Source organism: Lithobates pipiens, unplaced genomic scaffold, assembly GCF_037356315.1.
Source record: "Lithobates pipiens isolate NorthernLeopardFrog02 unplaced genomic scaffold, aLitPip1_a1.2 Scaffold_1, whole genome shotgun sequence".
Taxonomy (NCBI): Eukaryota; Metazoa; Chordata; class Amphibia; order Anura; family Ranidae; genus Lithobates; species Lithobates pipiens.
Window position 1 is genome coordinate 170,854,108 of NW_027507685.1, and position 16,430 is coordinate 170,870,537.

The 16,430-nt window shown below is 43.8% G+C and overlaps 1 protein-coding gene across 1 annotated transcript in view; it reads right to left on the reverse strand.

The window, feature by feature from the left end:
* Positions 1-16,430, reverse strand: part of PNCK (pregnancy up-regulated nonubiquitous CaM kinase) — a 198,590-nt gene that overhangs the window by 129,117 nt on the left and 53,043 nt on the right. Inside the window, exon 2 of the mRNA XM_077478876.1 lies at positions 4,576-4,678. Coding sequence (XP_077335002.1) covers positions 4,576-4,652 — 77 coding nt within the window. The 5' untranslated portion in view covers positions 4,653-4,678. The remainder of the gene's footprint in view (positions 1-4,575; positions 4,679-16,430) is intronic.

A 16,430-nucleotide genomic window follows, 5' to 3' on the forward strand; every position in this document is an offset into this window, starting at 1 on the left:
TCGACCTCAGTTACATCCTCCAACATGCCTCCATGTGCTTCCGATATGCAATATCCTGGCTCCCTAGGTTTCCGATACACAATATCTTGGCTTACGAAAGGGAAAGTCATGGTCCCCTATGCTTCAAATAAGCAAAGTCCTGGCTGCCAATGCTTTTGCTAAAAGGTCCTGGATCCCTATGCTTTGATAAGCAAAATCCTGGCACCCTAGGATTTGAATAAGTAACATACATGGCTCCCAAGGCTTCTGGTAAACAAAGGCCTGGATTTGTAAGCTTTCAATGGGAAAAGTCCTGGTTCCCTAGGCCTACCATAAGCAAAGTATTGACTCACTATGCTTCCGATAAGCAAAGTCCTGGCCTGCCCTTATCAGGGAAGTAATTTGGATCAAGCTCACCATCTCCCTTTTGCGCACACAAATTCCGCGCACATTCGCGGCCCTACTGAGCGGCGCATGTGCACAAGCACACGCATAACGCGAATTCCCTGACCAGCTTATATAAGGAGCTTTAGCAGGCAGACAAGTTGCTGGTTTGTCTCAGCTCTCCTGTGTTCCTCTGCTTCCTGTTCCTGTTTACCACTTCCTGTTGTCACCTGGATTGCCTGAAGACTACGCCGATTCTCTCCTGACCTGACCCCTGGCTTGTTTAACGGACTTCCTGCTCTTAGCCTTGCTGGCTCCCGGACTGATACCTGTGTTTGACCCTCAGCCTGCCTCTGGATTATCCTCTGTCTTCTGCACTTAGCCTTGCTGGCTCCCAGATTGATACCTCTGTTTGACCCTCTGCCTGTTTCTGGACTTTCCTTACCTGTTTTACAGACTTGCTTGCTACTTACCTTCTGGTCTGATCCATCCTGCATGAGCCCTCTTCCAGACCTTCACACAAGTCAGGTATCCCGCTGGAGGCTTGTGCCTCTTGGTGCAACCCACCCCCTATATCACCTTCAAGGGTGGTGTGCGCTGAGTCGCAACAGCCACCGCTCTCTGCATTTTGGCCTTGCTGATAGCCCTCTCCTGCAGTTTACTGTTGTTCAGTGTCAGGGCCAGCATAATTGGTTCTTAGCATGCTGGTGGCTGGCCCACACAGAGTCATTGGTTGCTTGGACCAACCACACAGCCTGTGCAATAACAGGCTTAAATATGCACAGGGCATGCATTTAGAACAGATTGTCCAGTTTGGGCACCTCAGGCTCAGGTCCATCCTCCACTATGCCTCCATGTGTTTCCGATACGCAATCTCCTGGCTCCCTAGGCTTCCGATACACAATATCTTGGCTTCCGAAAAGGAAAGTCATTGCCCCCTAGGCTTCCAATAAGCAAAGTCCTGGCTGTCAAGACTTCTGCTAAAAAAAAGTCCTGGATCCCTATGCTTTCGACTAAGCAAAACCATGTCTTCCTAGGCTTTGGATAAGCAACATACTGGCTCCCCAGGCTTCCAATAAGAAAAGTCCTGGCTCCCTAAGCTTTTTGATAAGCAAAGCAAAGTCCTGGCTCCCTAGGCTTCCAAATGCAAAGTTCTGGTTCCCTAGGCTTTTGATAAGCAAAGTCCTGGCTCCCTAAGCTTCCAATATTCAAAGTCTTGGCTTCCTAGGATTTCGATCAGCAAAGCCAAAGCTCCTTAGGCTTCTGATAAGCAATCTCTTGGCTCCCAAGGCTTCTGTTAAACAAAGTCGTGATTCTGTAGGCCTACCATAAGCAATGTCTTGCCTCTCTATGCATACGATAACCAAAGTCCTGGCCTGCTCTCTCCTGTGGCTTACTGTTGGTCGGTGTCAGGGCCAGTGGACCACAGACACATAATAGGTTCCTAGCATGCTAGAAACTGCATAAAGTGTCAGTCAAGTGCTGCAGCTATGGACGGGTGGGGAATGATGGGACCAATGCAAGCAGTGCTGATGTAAGGACATCGACACTTCTCTGCATGAACTACAGAAGGGGAGGGGTTGACAAGACCTGTCGCCTGGCCCCAAAACAAAGAATAGTAGCGACCAAACTTATTAACTGTGGAGAGTTATCCCCATGGATTTTAACCTTGCAGCTGAATTATTTGTTGACTGCTAATTATGATGGGTTCATCAAAAGTAAGGCTGTTACACAGGAGGATAATGGGTCCGCTATTAACTTGCAGCCATTGCTAAAACACAAACATTAGAAGAAGGTACACCAGCCTAGTGCATTACTATAAAACTTTTAATACATTAAAAAAGTTAAATCCATTGTACTCACACAAAGAGAAATAACACAGATGTAACAATAGGCAAGACACCACCAGACGCATATCCATAAGGCACACAATACAATACAATGGATTTTACCTTTTTAAATTTATTAAAGACTTTTAAAGTAATGCTCTAGGCTGGTGCTTCTTCTTGTGTTTGTGTTTTAGAATTAGTTTTTTCCTGAATTAAAGAAGGCAGCAAGGCTTAAGTGCATACATTTGTGGTTCAAGTTGGTGGAAACCTACAGTGGTCCTGTCAGGAGCATCTAGCGCTCTAGCGCTTGGGTTGAGACCAAACCTGATTTAAGCCGGCCAAGCCTGCAGTCTCATGCATGTGATAGTGTGTGTAATACCTGATCAAGCTGCCTGTTTGTCTTGATTGGATTACCTCGTTGACAACCTCGGATCGACTATTCTCTGAACTCTGCCTGCCTTTGACTTCCGATTTTGGCCCTGACCATTTTGAACCTTGCCTGTTTGCCATCCACAAGTACCTGTTTGCTTTACTCAGTTTGTGCATGCCCTGGGGTGGTATCCAGGCACAATAGCATTGTGTATGAGTCCTGGGGTTAACCGAGTACTGGTTGGCCTCCTTGCCTTATGGGAAAGGGGGCTGTTGAAGGTGAAGAACATAGAAGCCAGCTATAGTGTGTGACAGATCCATTTTGGTGTTTCAAGGTGGAAGATCTGTCCATTTTGGCTCCATAAGGATTGGACCGCCAGGAAGGTTTCCATACCTGTAGCATGGACTTTGTGCATATATATTTACTTTGCAGTCATGCCTGGCCTTTTTAATCTGTTGCTGGAGCCTTTATTAAAATCATAGTCTTTTAGGTTTGGAAGACACTCACAGCATCTCACAATGCATTTGGCTGCCTATGTTACCTATTATCAGGGTAAATCTCTATCACCTGGGAAAGCAGATGGCATGCCTAGCTGTATACATGGTAGGCAGAGGCTCCTTATGGTGGTGTACTGTTTGTGTTTGGGAGGGGGGGGGGGGGGGGGGGTTACAGGGTAAAGTTAATATCTTGCATACAAGAGGCCAGTCTTGCTTGCTTATTACATAGACAGGCTGTGCTTCCTGTTCAGTAGTGCTACTTTGTTACTTTTCTACCCCTTTTTCTCAATGCAAGTTTTTCAGCCTGCCCTATTGATTAAAAAGAATGCACTCCCTATGTGGCTAAAATATTTGATCTCTGTGCCTGCTTAGAAGGAATGATGAGGGCAGAAATAATGACAGCTACAGTAACAGGATGGTTAATCGGCTAAATGAAAGTGACTATAACTTTTACCAAACAGATGCAAAGTTGAAACAATAATGCAAAGCATGGTCAGAAAAGCAAAGCTCGTTCATCCGCTGCAGAACAACACAAAACTGATTATGAAAGCTGCACAAAACTGATTATGAAAGCTGCACCAACATGGACTCCCCCCAGCATGTCCCTATGGCCCAATCAGGGTAATGTGTCTGCATTACATATCCTCTATAAGACTCTTTAGAAACAGAGCCTTGCTGAGTAAATCAGGAAAATACAGCATTATGGCCACTAGATGGAACTGCCAATCACAATAAACACTTTCAGAACATAAACAGATACATGCAATTATCCTCATAGATAGCATCCCTCAAAGTGAAGTTCAATGTAGCTTTGGTAGCTCAGGTGAATGGCCAGAGGAATCCCAGGAACTGCAAGGACATAAGGCCACCCTACTGGCATTGCAGTACTCTGGTAGCAATCAGGGGAGGGCCATGCACAGTAACTGAGTGTAGTGAAGAAGTTGAATGTTATTATGCTGCCTACTCGTTGGCTCTGACAGTGGAGGGCCTCTCACCTGACGGCAGATCACTTGCCCAGGAAGAGTCATTTTAAAAAAATGCAGCATTGGGGCCACTAGATGGAGCTGACAATCATAGTTAAGAAGTATTTTTTTACTATGATCAACTCCCTCTAGTGGCCATAATGCAATCAAGTCTATTCTGTATGTATGAATAACATTCAACCTGGAGGGAAAATAGCCTAGTAAGATTTAACTTTGACCCCATGCACACAGAGTGAATGTATCCACAGCTTCATGGGATGAATCTATAAATATGCCCCTTAAAATCGATCTAGTTTTTATTTCACATGCAAAAGTTAGCACTATCTTTTAGTTAATCAAGTGAGCCCATACTTTTTCAGATTTGTGTGCATTCCCTCTGAACATAGAAGATTGTACCATTTGATTGTAACATGTGAGGTCAGTTTTGGTCTCCGAAGCATTTAATATCTGAGCCAGTGTATACAATTCTCTTTAGGACACATGCGAGAACCACTTATCTAAAACTTAACCGTCTGACTCCTTCAGATACTCACGCTCCCAGCTTCTCCTTGATGTTGTACACCATATTAATGTCTTCGGTTTTCTTCTTTCCATTTTTCCCAAGAGGCATGGCTTCAGCTCTGTGTTAACGAATACCTGGAGAAGAAACATGACAGAGAAACCCATTACATCTGGACTGTAAACCCTTAAATATTGCACAGCCCTGGGCAGCCCTAACATCCCCAATCCATGAACGGACTGAAAAATTAAAGGACAACTACTGTTCGTTAAAGCTCCACTTCGGGCACAAAAAAGAAATGTAATTTAACCACCTCAATACCGGGCACTCTCCCCCCTTCCTGCCCAGGACAATATTCAGCTTTCAGCGCTGTCACTTTTTAAATTAAAACAATTGCGCGGTCATGCTACACTGTACCCAAACTACATTTTTATAATTTTGTTCTCACAAATAGAGCTTTCTTTTGATGGTATTTGATCACTTCTGCGGTTTTTAATTTTTGCTAAATGAATAAAAAAAAGACCAAAAATTTAGAAAAAATAAAAATAAAAGTTTTTCTTTGTTCTTGTTATAATAGTTTGTAAATAAGTACGTTTCTTCTTCACTGATGGGCACTGATAAGGCAGCACCGATGAGGTGGCACTAATGGGCACTGATAGGCAACACTGATATACGGCACTGATGGATACTCATAGTACTGATGGGCACAGATGAGGTGGCACTGATAAGGTGGCACCGATGAGGTGGCCCCCAATGAAATGGCACTGATAGGCAGCACTGATGGACACTCATGGGTGGCATTGGTGGGCACTGATAGGCAACACGGATGGGCACTGAAAGGCTGCACTGATGGGTACTTATGGGTGGCACTGATTGATGGCACTGCTGGGCAGTGATAGGCGGCACTGAAAGGCGGCACTGATAGTCATTGATGGGTGCTGATGGCTGGCACTGGATTTCACTGATAGGCATCACTGGCACTGTCAGGCATTTTTCCAAAGGCACCGAATGGCAGCTGCCTGGGCACAGATTAACATTTCCCTGGTGGTCTAGGGAGTCATACCTGGTGGTCCTGGCTGCATTATGGTGGTCCTGGGCAGGCATCTGAGGGGGGCTGTGCTGATAAACAATCAGCACAGACCCCCCCCCTCGTCAGGAGAGCAGTCGATCGGCTCTCCTCTACTCGTGTCTGTCAGACGCGAGTGAGGAAAAGCCGATCAGCGGCTCTTCCTGTTTACATTTTGATCAGCTGTGATTGGACACAGCTGATCACATGATAAAGAGTCTCTGTCAGAGACTCTTTACCTAGATCTGAGTTGTGGTGTGTCAGACTGACACACAGCAACACCGATCACCACAATGGCGTCTGGTCAGGATATCGCAACCACTTTGCTGACGCCATATTGCAAGTGGTTAAATATATTCCTCAATAGTCATAACAGATTTAAATCTACTTTGTGTGCGCCAAATACCTCTGAAAACCCAAATACTACCTTGTAAAAGCAGCAATGACATAATCACAGGGCTGTACACAGCCTGTGCAAAGAACAGAGCTATGGGAGGGGCTCATCAGGCCCCACCCACTACAGAGAACTACAGGAGGGGGGCGGAGACAAGACTAGTCCCCCTGCACAACTAGTCCCCCAGCAGTGTGTGGTCTTTATTACGGGAAGGGAAAGTCTCACACTGGAATTCTGCACAGAGTACAGTACTTGTACTTACACAAAATTTGCTTACCCTGGAGGGCAGCTTTAAAGCAAAGAAAGAAGGAAACAAAGAAGAAGCAAGTATCAAACTTCAGTACCTAAAATTGTCTATAGAATTTTTTTTAAAAACCTTTACATGTCATCAGTTTAGCGTTAACTATGAATAAATATTATTATTATCCCTCTCTTCTTGTATTCAATTGTACTGCTCTTTGTAGTGTCTTCCTTTACAATGCCTTGAAAAAGTATTCATACCCCTGAAAATTTCCCACATTTTGTCATGTTACAACCAAAAATTTAAATGTATTTTATTAGGATTTTATGTGATAGACCAACACAAAATGGCACATAATTGTGAAGTGGAAGGAAAATGATAAATGGATTTCAACATTTTTTACAAATAAATATGTTAAAAATGTGGTGTGCATTTGTATGGCGCCCCCCGGAGTCAATACTTTGTAGAACCCCCTTTCACTGCAATTCCAGCTGCAAGTCTTTTTGGGGATGTCTCTACCAGCTTTGCACATCTAGAGAGTGACATTTTTGCCCATTCTTCTCTGCACCCGCAAGAGCAGGTTTTTCTTTCCAGCTAGGCTGACATTGGGGAGGTACCTGAGCCTGTATGGGTGGATTTTTTCGTTCTGGCATGGATGCCTCCCTCCCCTTGTCATGCCCACGTGATGCTGGGCGCGACACGTATCAGCTGGGAGCATTTAAATTCGCCTCACTTGGTGTTTGTCTTTCTGGCTACACCTCATATGCCAGCATTCACCTGTTGATTCTGGTTGCCCGTTTCCTTGTGAACCAACAAGGTAAATCACTATAGGTTTCACTTATACTTTCAGTACTTTGTTCTTCCTTCTTTTGGGTTCCTTCACTATCTCACTTAGGATATATTTTTTTCCTTTTTTCTCTTTCCCATTTGGTGGTTTTTGAGTATCTGTTTTCCCATGCTTAGTTCTTCCCTTCATCTGACCTGGTGTATGGGCTTTTCACATTCTATCAATACAATACCATAAATTCAATATATATTATTGATCTCAATTCACAGAATTTTTGGCTCACCATCACCCACAATAGCACATTCACCCTGGTGAATCTACAATGCTCCCTGCTTGTCCACGTGTCTCTACCTCAGCTCCCACGCCAGACCTGTTTAACGGCTCTGATCCTCTGTTCACATCTATGCAGCTGACATGAGTACCTATAGGGATGTCCATCCTGTCCCTTACACATTATTTATTCCTATTACTCAGTTACAATATTATATCATATGGTTATGTTTCCTTATAGATCACCATTGCATCCGCCCCTGAAGAGTTGGTATACCCAAACGAAACGCGTCGGGCTTACATAGATGCATGATGTCCATACAGATGATTTTAATGTCTCTTATTTTGTTTTACTCTAGACTTTGTAACATCATTCTGCCCTTCCAGTGGCCCACGTTATACAGGACCTGTTTTTACTTTATTATGCTTACTACCATGGTGTCAATATTTATATGCAGTTTATGCGATTCTGTAAATGCATTTTTGTGGTATTCAATATGTTATACATGATTTCACATGGTATAATAAAATGTTCTTTGTTAAGACTGCTTCTTGGTATACATCTCTTACTCAAATTCCCCCTTCTTTGTTGGAACCCATAAAAGCAACACTGTTCTATATCCTACATGTTTATTTTATATAGTGATTGACCACATTTAAAGTCCAGCTGACCACTTTCCCTTCTCTTTGTCTAAAATTTGAAATGGAGGTCAATTACTTTTGGTGCCTTAGACCACATCATTCTTTAATTCTTCTCTGCAAAATATCTCAAGCTCTGTCAGATTGGATGGAGAACTTCTGTGAACAGCAATTTTCAAGTCTTGCCACATATTCTCAATAGGATTTAGGTCTGGACTTTGACTGGGCCATTCTAACACATGAATATGCTTTGATCGAAACCATTCCATTGTAGCTCTGGCTGTATTTTTAGGGTCGTTGTCCTGCTGGAAGGTGAACCTCCTCCCCAGTCAAAAAAAAAAATAAAAAAAAAAAAAATTCATAGTTTGTTATAAAATTGTGCAAACGGGTAATTTTTCTCCTTCACTGATGAGCATTAATGAGGCACCACTGGTGGGCACTAATGAGGAGGTACTGATGAGGCTGCACTGATAGGCAGAACTGATAGGCTGTACTGATGGGCACTGATAGGCGGTGTCACGTCACATTCGGCCACCCATCACATTTTGCTACCCCCTGGAGTGCGCATGCACGCTGCCATATTCGTTTCAACACTGTTGCAAGACACCACTTTGCCACAGGGCCCCTCGCGGGCTCCTTCGCTCGGAATAGTGATAACCAAACTCTATGTCCACTTGGATGGTGGGGCTTGAACCTGGATTCAGGGGAATGGCCACAAAATTCTGCTCATCGCCACAGATCGCCACAGTGTTGGAGCGCATATGGCGGTGTCGCGCATGTGCAGTCCTGCAGGTAGCCAAATGTGATGGGTCGCCATATGTGACGAAACAGGGGCACTGATAGGTGTCATTGATAGGTGACACTGATGAGGAGGCACTGGAGGGAACTGATTTGGCAGCACTGGTAGGCACTAATTGGCAGCAATGGTGGGCACAGATTTGCAGCACTGGTGGAACTGCCTTGATTATCAGTGTACATGTCTCTTATAGAGATGCCAGTTATCGTCTCTCTTCTCCAATCCTCATGCTGACACCATGAGGAAAGGAGTGCCAATAATCTATTTACCTCCGCGATCAGCTATGATTGGACACATCTGATGAGTCAGTGTCCGGGGAACCCTGCGATCACAGAGCCATTCGGGCTATAGCACGGTAGGAAAATGGTTAATATAATATTGATGTGTTTTATTTATTAATATTAAAATATTTCTATATGCATATTGTGAGGGACCACACCGGCATGGGTGCCTCTGTCAAGATACAGCTTCCTCCACTCTGGACCCAATAACCAGGTATTATACCTGAATATTGCACCGAAGAACTAGATGACACTAGCTAAGGTGCAAACCGGAACTGACTTTATTGTAAATTCACACAGAATATATACCACAGAAGACGAGGTAAGAGCTTGATCACGTTACCCTAAACAACGCAAACTGTAAACAGTGATATCATTGTCACATATAAGGAACAGTCAACAGCTAACAGTTAATTAACCACTTCAGGACCGCCGTATTGCCAATGTACGTCAACACAATGGCACAGGCAGGCACAATCACGTAGATGTACGTGATTGCCTTCCAGCGGGTGGGGGGTCCGATCGGACCCCCTCCCGCTGGTTACGGCGGTCCGGTTCGTTCCAGGAGCGCTCCGTGATGAGGGGATGTCCGTTGGTTTTCGGCCACCCCCTCTGGATCGCTCCTGGCCAATGAGAAGCTTCCTCCCACTGTGTATTGTTTACACAGGAAGGAGGAAGTGATGTCATTTTACTCGGGGCGGTCTCTTTGACCGGACTACGAGGAGAAGACTAATAGTAAGTGTGCACCAACACTACACTGACATGTAGGTACACACAGGCACACAAACCCCCCCCCCCCCCCGACCCCCCCCCGATCGCCCCCCCCTCCCCCCCCAGTCACAGTGTCACTGATTGCATTGATCATTTCTTTACTGATCAATGCATTCAGTGTCCGTTGTGACAGTAAAAACTGTCAGGACAGTTAGTGTTAGGTCCAGGGTAGCCCCCTATCACCCCCCAATAAAGATTTAACCCCCTGATTGCCCCTAGAGTTAACCCTTTCACCCCCTTTTGCCAGTGTCACTAAGCGATCATTTTTCTGATCGCTGCATGTGTCGCTAGGTAGCTAGTTATTTTTTTAGGTTCACCGCCAGGTTTTTATATCGCTAGGTACCCCGATATACTACCCAATAATGGTTTTAACCCCCTGATTGCCGCTAGTTAACCCTTTCACCCCCTTTTGCCAGTGTCACTAAGCGATCGTTTTTCTGATCGCTGCATTAGTGTCGCTACAGTCGCTAGGTAGCTAGTTATTTTTTTAGGTTCACCGCCAGGTTTTTATAGCGCTAGGTACCCCGATATACGTCCCCAGCAGTTTAGGGTTCCAAAAAAACGCATTGTTAGCGGGATCAGCCCAAATACCTGCTAGCACCTGCGTTTTGCCCCTCTGCCCAGCCCACCCAAGTGCAGTATCGATCGATCACTGTCACTTACAAAACACTAAACACATAACTGCAGCGATCGCAGAGTCAGGCCTGATCCCTGCCATCGCTAACAGGTTTTTTGGTAGCATTTTATATTCAAATCCGGAAGGCAGTGCTTGGTTTTCGGGGTCCCGTACGTGGCTAGGCTCCCAAAACATGTGGTATCCCCGTACTCGGGAGAAGCAGCAGAATTTATTTTGGGGTGTAATTTGACTTCTGCCCATAGCATGTGTGAGCAATATATCATTTAGTGACAACTTTGTGCAAAAAAAAAAAAGTTTGTAATATTCCCGCAACTTTTGGCAAAATATAAAATATTCCATGGACTCAACATGCCTCTCAGTAAATAGCTTGGGGTGTCTACTTTCCAAAATGGGGTCATTTGGGGGGGTTTTGTGCTATTTTGGCATTTTATGGCCTTCGAAACTGTGATAGGTAGTGAGGAGTTAAATCAAAAATTTGCACCCTTAGAAATCCTGAAGGTGGTGATTGGTTTTCGGGGTGCCGTGCGCGATTAGACTCCCAAAAAGTCCCACACATGTGGTATCCCCATACTCGGGAGAAGTAGCGGAATATATTTTGGGGTGCAATTCCACATATAACCATGGCATGTGTGAGCAATATATCATTTAGTGACAACTTTTTTTTTTTTTGTCATTATTCAATCCCTTAGGACAAAAAAAATAAATATTCAATGGGCTCAACATACCCATCAGCAATTTCCTTGGGGTGTCTACTTTCCAAAATGGGGTCATTTGGGGGGGATTTGTACTGCCCTGCCATTTTAGCACCTCAAGAAATGAGATCGGCAGTCATAAATTAAAAGCTGTGTAAATTCCAGAAAATGTACTCTAGTTTGTAGACGCTATAACTTTTGCGCAAACCAAAAAATATACGCTTATTGACATTTTTTTTACTAAAGACATGTGGCTGAATAAATTTTGCCCTCAATGTATGACTAAAATTTAGTTTATTCGATTTTTCTTATAACAAAAAGAAGAAAATATCTTTTTTTTTCAAAATTTTCGCTCTTTTTCCATTTATATCGCAAAAAAAAAAATCGCAGAGGCAATCAAATACCATCAAAAGAAAGCTCTATTTGTGGGAAGAAAAGGACGCAAATTTCGTTTGGGTGCAATATTGCATGACCGCGCAATTACCAGTTAAAGCAGCGCAGTGCGAAATTGCAAAAAGACCTCTGGTCCTTAAGGTGTTTATTGGTCCGGAGCTGAAGTGGTTAACATTAAGCTAATCAACAGCTAGCCACCCAGATAGTTTGGCACCTACATAGGAGTACATGGAACAGAGACCAGTGTGACCAGCTCATTCAATGAATATGTATAGTTCAAAACAAAAAATGTATGAAAGAAAAAAAAAAAGAAATAAAACAAACCAGGAATGGTCTTCAGGGTAAATACAAGAAAAAAATATTTAAAAAATGTAACAAAAAGGGAAATATAACAAATAACAGGGAGAATGTGTGCCCTGCAGCCAGTGTCCGTGATACATATGATATTAATATGAATATATCTTATTTATTATCTAAACACTTAATAATATGTTTATTATACAGGCATTTATTAGTGATATAAAATAATATGAATATATTTTATTGATTAATATTAAAATATATCTTACTTGGCTAAAAAAAGAAAAACAAATTAAATATATATTTACTTCTTTTTTTTTTTAGTCCCTTTTTTAAGTCTAATTCCCCATACACACGGTCGGAAATTCTGACGGAAAAAGTCCAATCGGATTATGTTGTCGGAAAAATCCCGTGTGTGGGCTCTATCTGACTTTTTCCGTCGGAATTTCCGACGGAAAAAGTTTGAGAGCAGGATCTAAAAATTTCCAAACAACAAAGTCCGATCGGACTTTTTCCTATCATGTGTAGAGAATTCCGACACACAAAGTGCAGAAAAATTTTGGAGAGAAAAGCTATTGGCTATTGGCCTCTACGTAGTCCCGTCATACTTGTTTTACGTCACCTCCTTCCAAACGATTGGATTTTCCGAAAACTTTGTGCGACCCTGTGTATGCAAGACAATTTTCGGCCAAGATGCGTCGGAAAAAATCCGACGGATTTTGTGGTCAGAATGTTTGACCGTGTGTATGGGGCATTACATTGAAGAAAGAAAACAAATTAAACATTCCCTATAAAACGCTATTCTTGCATTTAGCCATAAAGGATGAGTGGCCCAAAAAGTCAAATATGGATGACAGAGTTTTTATGTGTATACAGATCCCTTTACTATACAAAGGCAGCAGGTGGGGGTTCAGCCATTCAAAAATCCCCCCCCTCTTTCTGTTGAACGGGTCATGTTCGCCTGCCAAACAAGATCTCTTCACCTGCATGGGGGTACCACCCTGCAATACACAGGCGCGGCATTGGTGGTGTGAGGAGGTGACATAAGGCCTCCTCACCGCCTGCCAAATGCCCGCTAAAGTAAGCAAGACTCAAGTTTTCTTCAAATAATAAATTGTGTGATAATTTGCTTCAACCATCAGTTATGTAAAAAGCAAATTCCGATTTACTTATTTTATCTTCATGCGATTGGAGAACTGAAGTGAATATTTGCCCAATCTATTGGATGAAAGACTGTCGACTTCTTTAGTGGATGAGCCCTATTGCGTCCATTACTGCTGTTTCCTATAATAATCAGTCACATAGACTGCCCTTATAAAGACATGTACATGCGTGATCCTCACACCTTGCAGATGTGTATTGACTCTGACAGCTGTCATGGGCTGTGAGTGGACCTCGTTTATCTCTATGATGTATGGGGAGTCCTGAAGGACGCTGCATGTATGAGAGCATATGTCTGCACAGTGGTGGATACCAAGTGTGTGTGGCCTTCTAGGAACTATCAAAAGTGTTTCCATTCCAGAGCAGGCAAGGGTGGGTTGCTTTGAGCATGGGGGCAGCAGGGGTTTGCAATGAAGGTGGGGGGGGGCATTGGGTGTAAAGGGGGGGGGGGGTATGCTTCCATGGGTGATGAGTGAGGGCAAAGAGATGCAGTGTAGTGCTCAGGGGCAGGCTGGTGCAGGGCTTAGGAACAGCTTGGTGCAGGGCTCAGGAGCAGGCTGGTGCAGGGTTCAGAAGCAGTCTGGGGTGGGACTTAGGAGCAAGTTGGTGCGGGGCTCAGAATCAGGTTGGTGTGGGGCTCAGGGGCAGGCTGGTGCAGGGCTCGGGAGCAGGCTGGTGCAGGGCTCGGGAGCAGTCTGGGGCTCAGAAATAGGCTGGTTCTCTTGTGCTCCTTCACCTCTCCTCCTTCAAGCAAGGAAGTACAGGATCTCCGAGGACTGGGAGGGGCACAGTGAGGATCCCTGGTGGGGACGGAGGGGGATATAGGGGGTAGGTGGAAGCAGAAACACAGGCCCATCTGATTGGAGGGGTGACTTATGTGGTTGCACTAGAATTTTCCTACAATCTGATTAGTAAGTAGAGAAAGTGGTGAGAAGTGGAAGAGGAATTAGGAAGCAGAATCCTGCAGTAGCAAAACCAAACTGACTTAGGCTTTATCCTCAATGGGATTCAATGAAACTCTAACTTAGTTTTTATAATATTAAGGATTAATACATAAGTAAGAAAAACAGAGAAGCTTCCCAAAACCGTACGTGGATTGTCAGACTAATCCCACGGAGATCCCTGCGCTCTTCAATAATCTTATATAAAAATAAAACCGCTGCTCCCTATCCGGCCCCCCACAATTCACAAGAGATATAATAAAAAGTCATTTCATCTGCTTTCGGCAGGAAACACTTCCTTATAAACAATTTAATTACATGGAATGAAAATTTGTACAAGCAGCAAACCTTATTAGAAACATATGCATAGACTGCAGACTGATAGTACAAAACAAGCCATACACATATTCTCTGCCTGAATACTAGGAAGAACATGGCAATGATTGCCACTGTCTAGCTATCATTGATGAGCTGATCCTGAATACTAAATGGCTGAGCCTGAAAATGTCTGCAACCTGCCAAAATACCTACTCATGCTCTGTCGGTGCCTGAAACATGACACTGTCAGAGCTGCGCATAGTTATCCACCAATAAGATTTTATAGAAATCAGAACTCTTCTCTAAATTCTTCTTGCAACTCCATATGCCGTTGCAGACATTGGCTGGACAAAAACCACCAGATTATTATTATTATTATACAGGTTTTATATAGCGCCAACAGTTTGCTCAGCGCTTTACAACATGAGGGCAGACATCACATTTACATTACAATTTGGTACAAGAGGAATCAGAGGGCCCTGGCTGTTAGAGCTTACAATCTAAAAAGGAAGGGGCAATTGATACAAAAGGTAATAGCTGTGGGGGATGAGCTGATGGAGGAAGTAAAACAGTGTTAGTTAGAAGCAGGATAGGCTTCTTTGAAGAGAAGGGTTTTCAGGGATCGTCTAAAGATGGATAGATTAGGGGACAGTCGGACAGATTGGGGTAGAGAGTTCCAAAGGATGGGAGAAGCTCTGGAGAAATCCTGGAGGCGAGCATGGAAGGAGGTGACAAGGGAGCTAGAGAGCAGGAGGTCTTGGGATGACCGTAGAGGGCCGTTTGGTTGGTATTTTGGGACTAGGTCAGTGATGTAGCTGGGGGCAGAGTTATGGATGGCTTTGTAAATTATTGTTAGTACTTTGAATTTTATTCGTTGGGTGAGTGGAAGCCAGTGCAGGGATTGGCAGAGAGGGGTGGAGGACACTGAATGGCTGGTAAGGTGGATGAGTCTGGCAGCGGCATTCATTATGGACTGAAGGGGGGATAGTCTATGTAAAGGTAATCCAATGAGGAGGGAGTTGCAGTAGTTGAGGCGAGAGATGAGCAGGGAGTGAATTAGAAGCTTGGTGGTGTCATTAGTTAAAAAGGGGCGTATTCTGGAAATGTTGCGGAGGCTAAGGCGGCATGATTTGGACAGGGCTTGTATGTGGGCCTGAAAGGACAGTTCGGAGTCTAAGGTTACCCCTAGCACCCTGGCATGTGGGGATGGACTGATAGATGTGTCATTGATCTTGACAGAGAAGTCAGAGGAAGGGGCACATGGGGGAGGAAATATTAAGAGCTCGGTTTTAGATAGATTAAGTTTGAGGAAGTGGTGTGACATCCAGGCTGATATGCTTATTAGTAGATTAGCGATGCGTGAGGAGATTGATGGGGTAAGCTGAGGGGTAGAGAGATAGATTTGGGTGTCATCAGCATATAAATGGTAGTGAAAGTCATGGGAGGCTATCAACTGACCCAGGGAGGACGTGTAGATCGAGAATAGTAGAGGTCCAAGGACAGAACCTTGGGGGGTCCCAACGGTAAGAGGAGTTGGAGAAGAGGAAGTGGAATTGTAAGTGACACTGAAAGTGTGATGAGATAGGTAAGATTCAAGATCAAGACCAGATCACGTTCTTCCATTGAAAAGACCATTGCTACATTTCAAGGCCCCACCAGCTGTCAAAATACCTGCATTTCATTGGACGCAGTTGAGGTTCAGCCAATTATTTTCCATGACGCTCCTTTAATTTTTGCATTTGATGGACATCAGGCAAGAGGCAGCCGACAGGGCCACCAACTGGGGGAGCTAGATAAAATTTGCACAGTGTATAACCAGCTACCACACCCCATTTACACTTGTGTAACTTATCATGCAACTTTGTACATCAAAGTAGCATGATAAGTCGTACACCATGTTTTTTCAATTCATAAGTATATGTGTGACATAAAGTCGCAGCAGCTTCAAAGTAGTATGCACTACAAAATGGAAAGGTTCCTTCGTGGGGTTTTTTAACAGCCAAAAAATTATTCAAAGATTTTGATTAAAATCTTTTATTGTATCAAAAAGGCAATTGGGCAGTTAACATGAGAGTTAAAAATTGTGCTCTGGCATTCACGTGAAAATGACAAAACCACCAATCAAGATGAAAATACATTTATATCAAAATCAATAAAATTGCATTTTGTTGCCAAAGAGTAATCATCCTGTCAGGAAAGGCT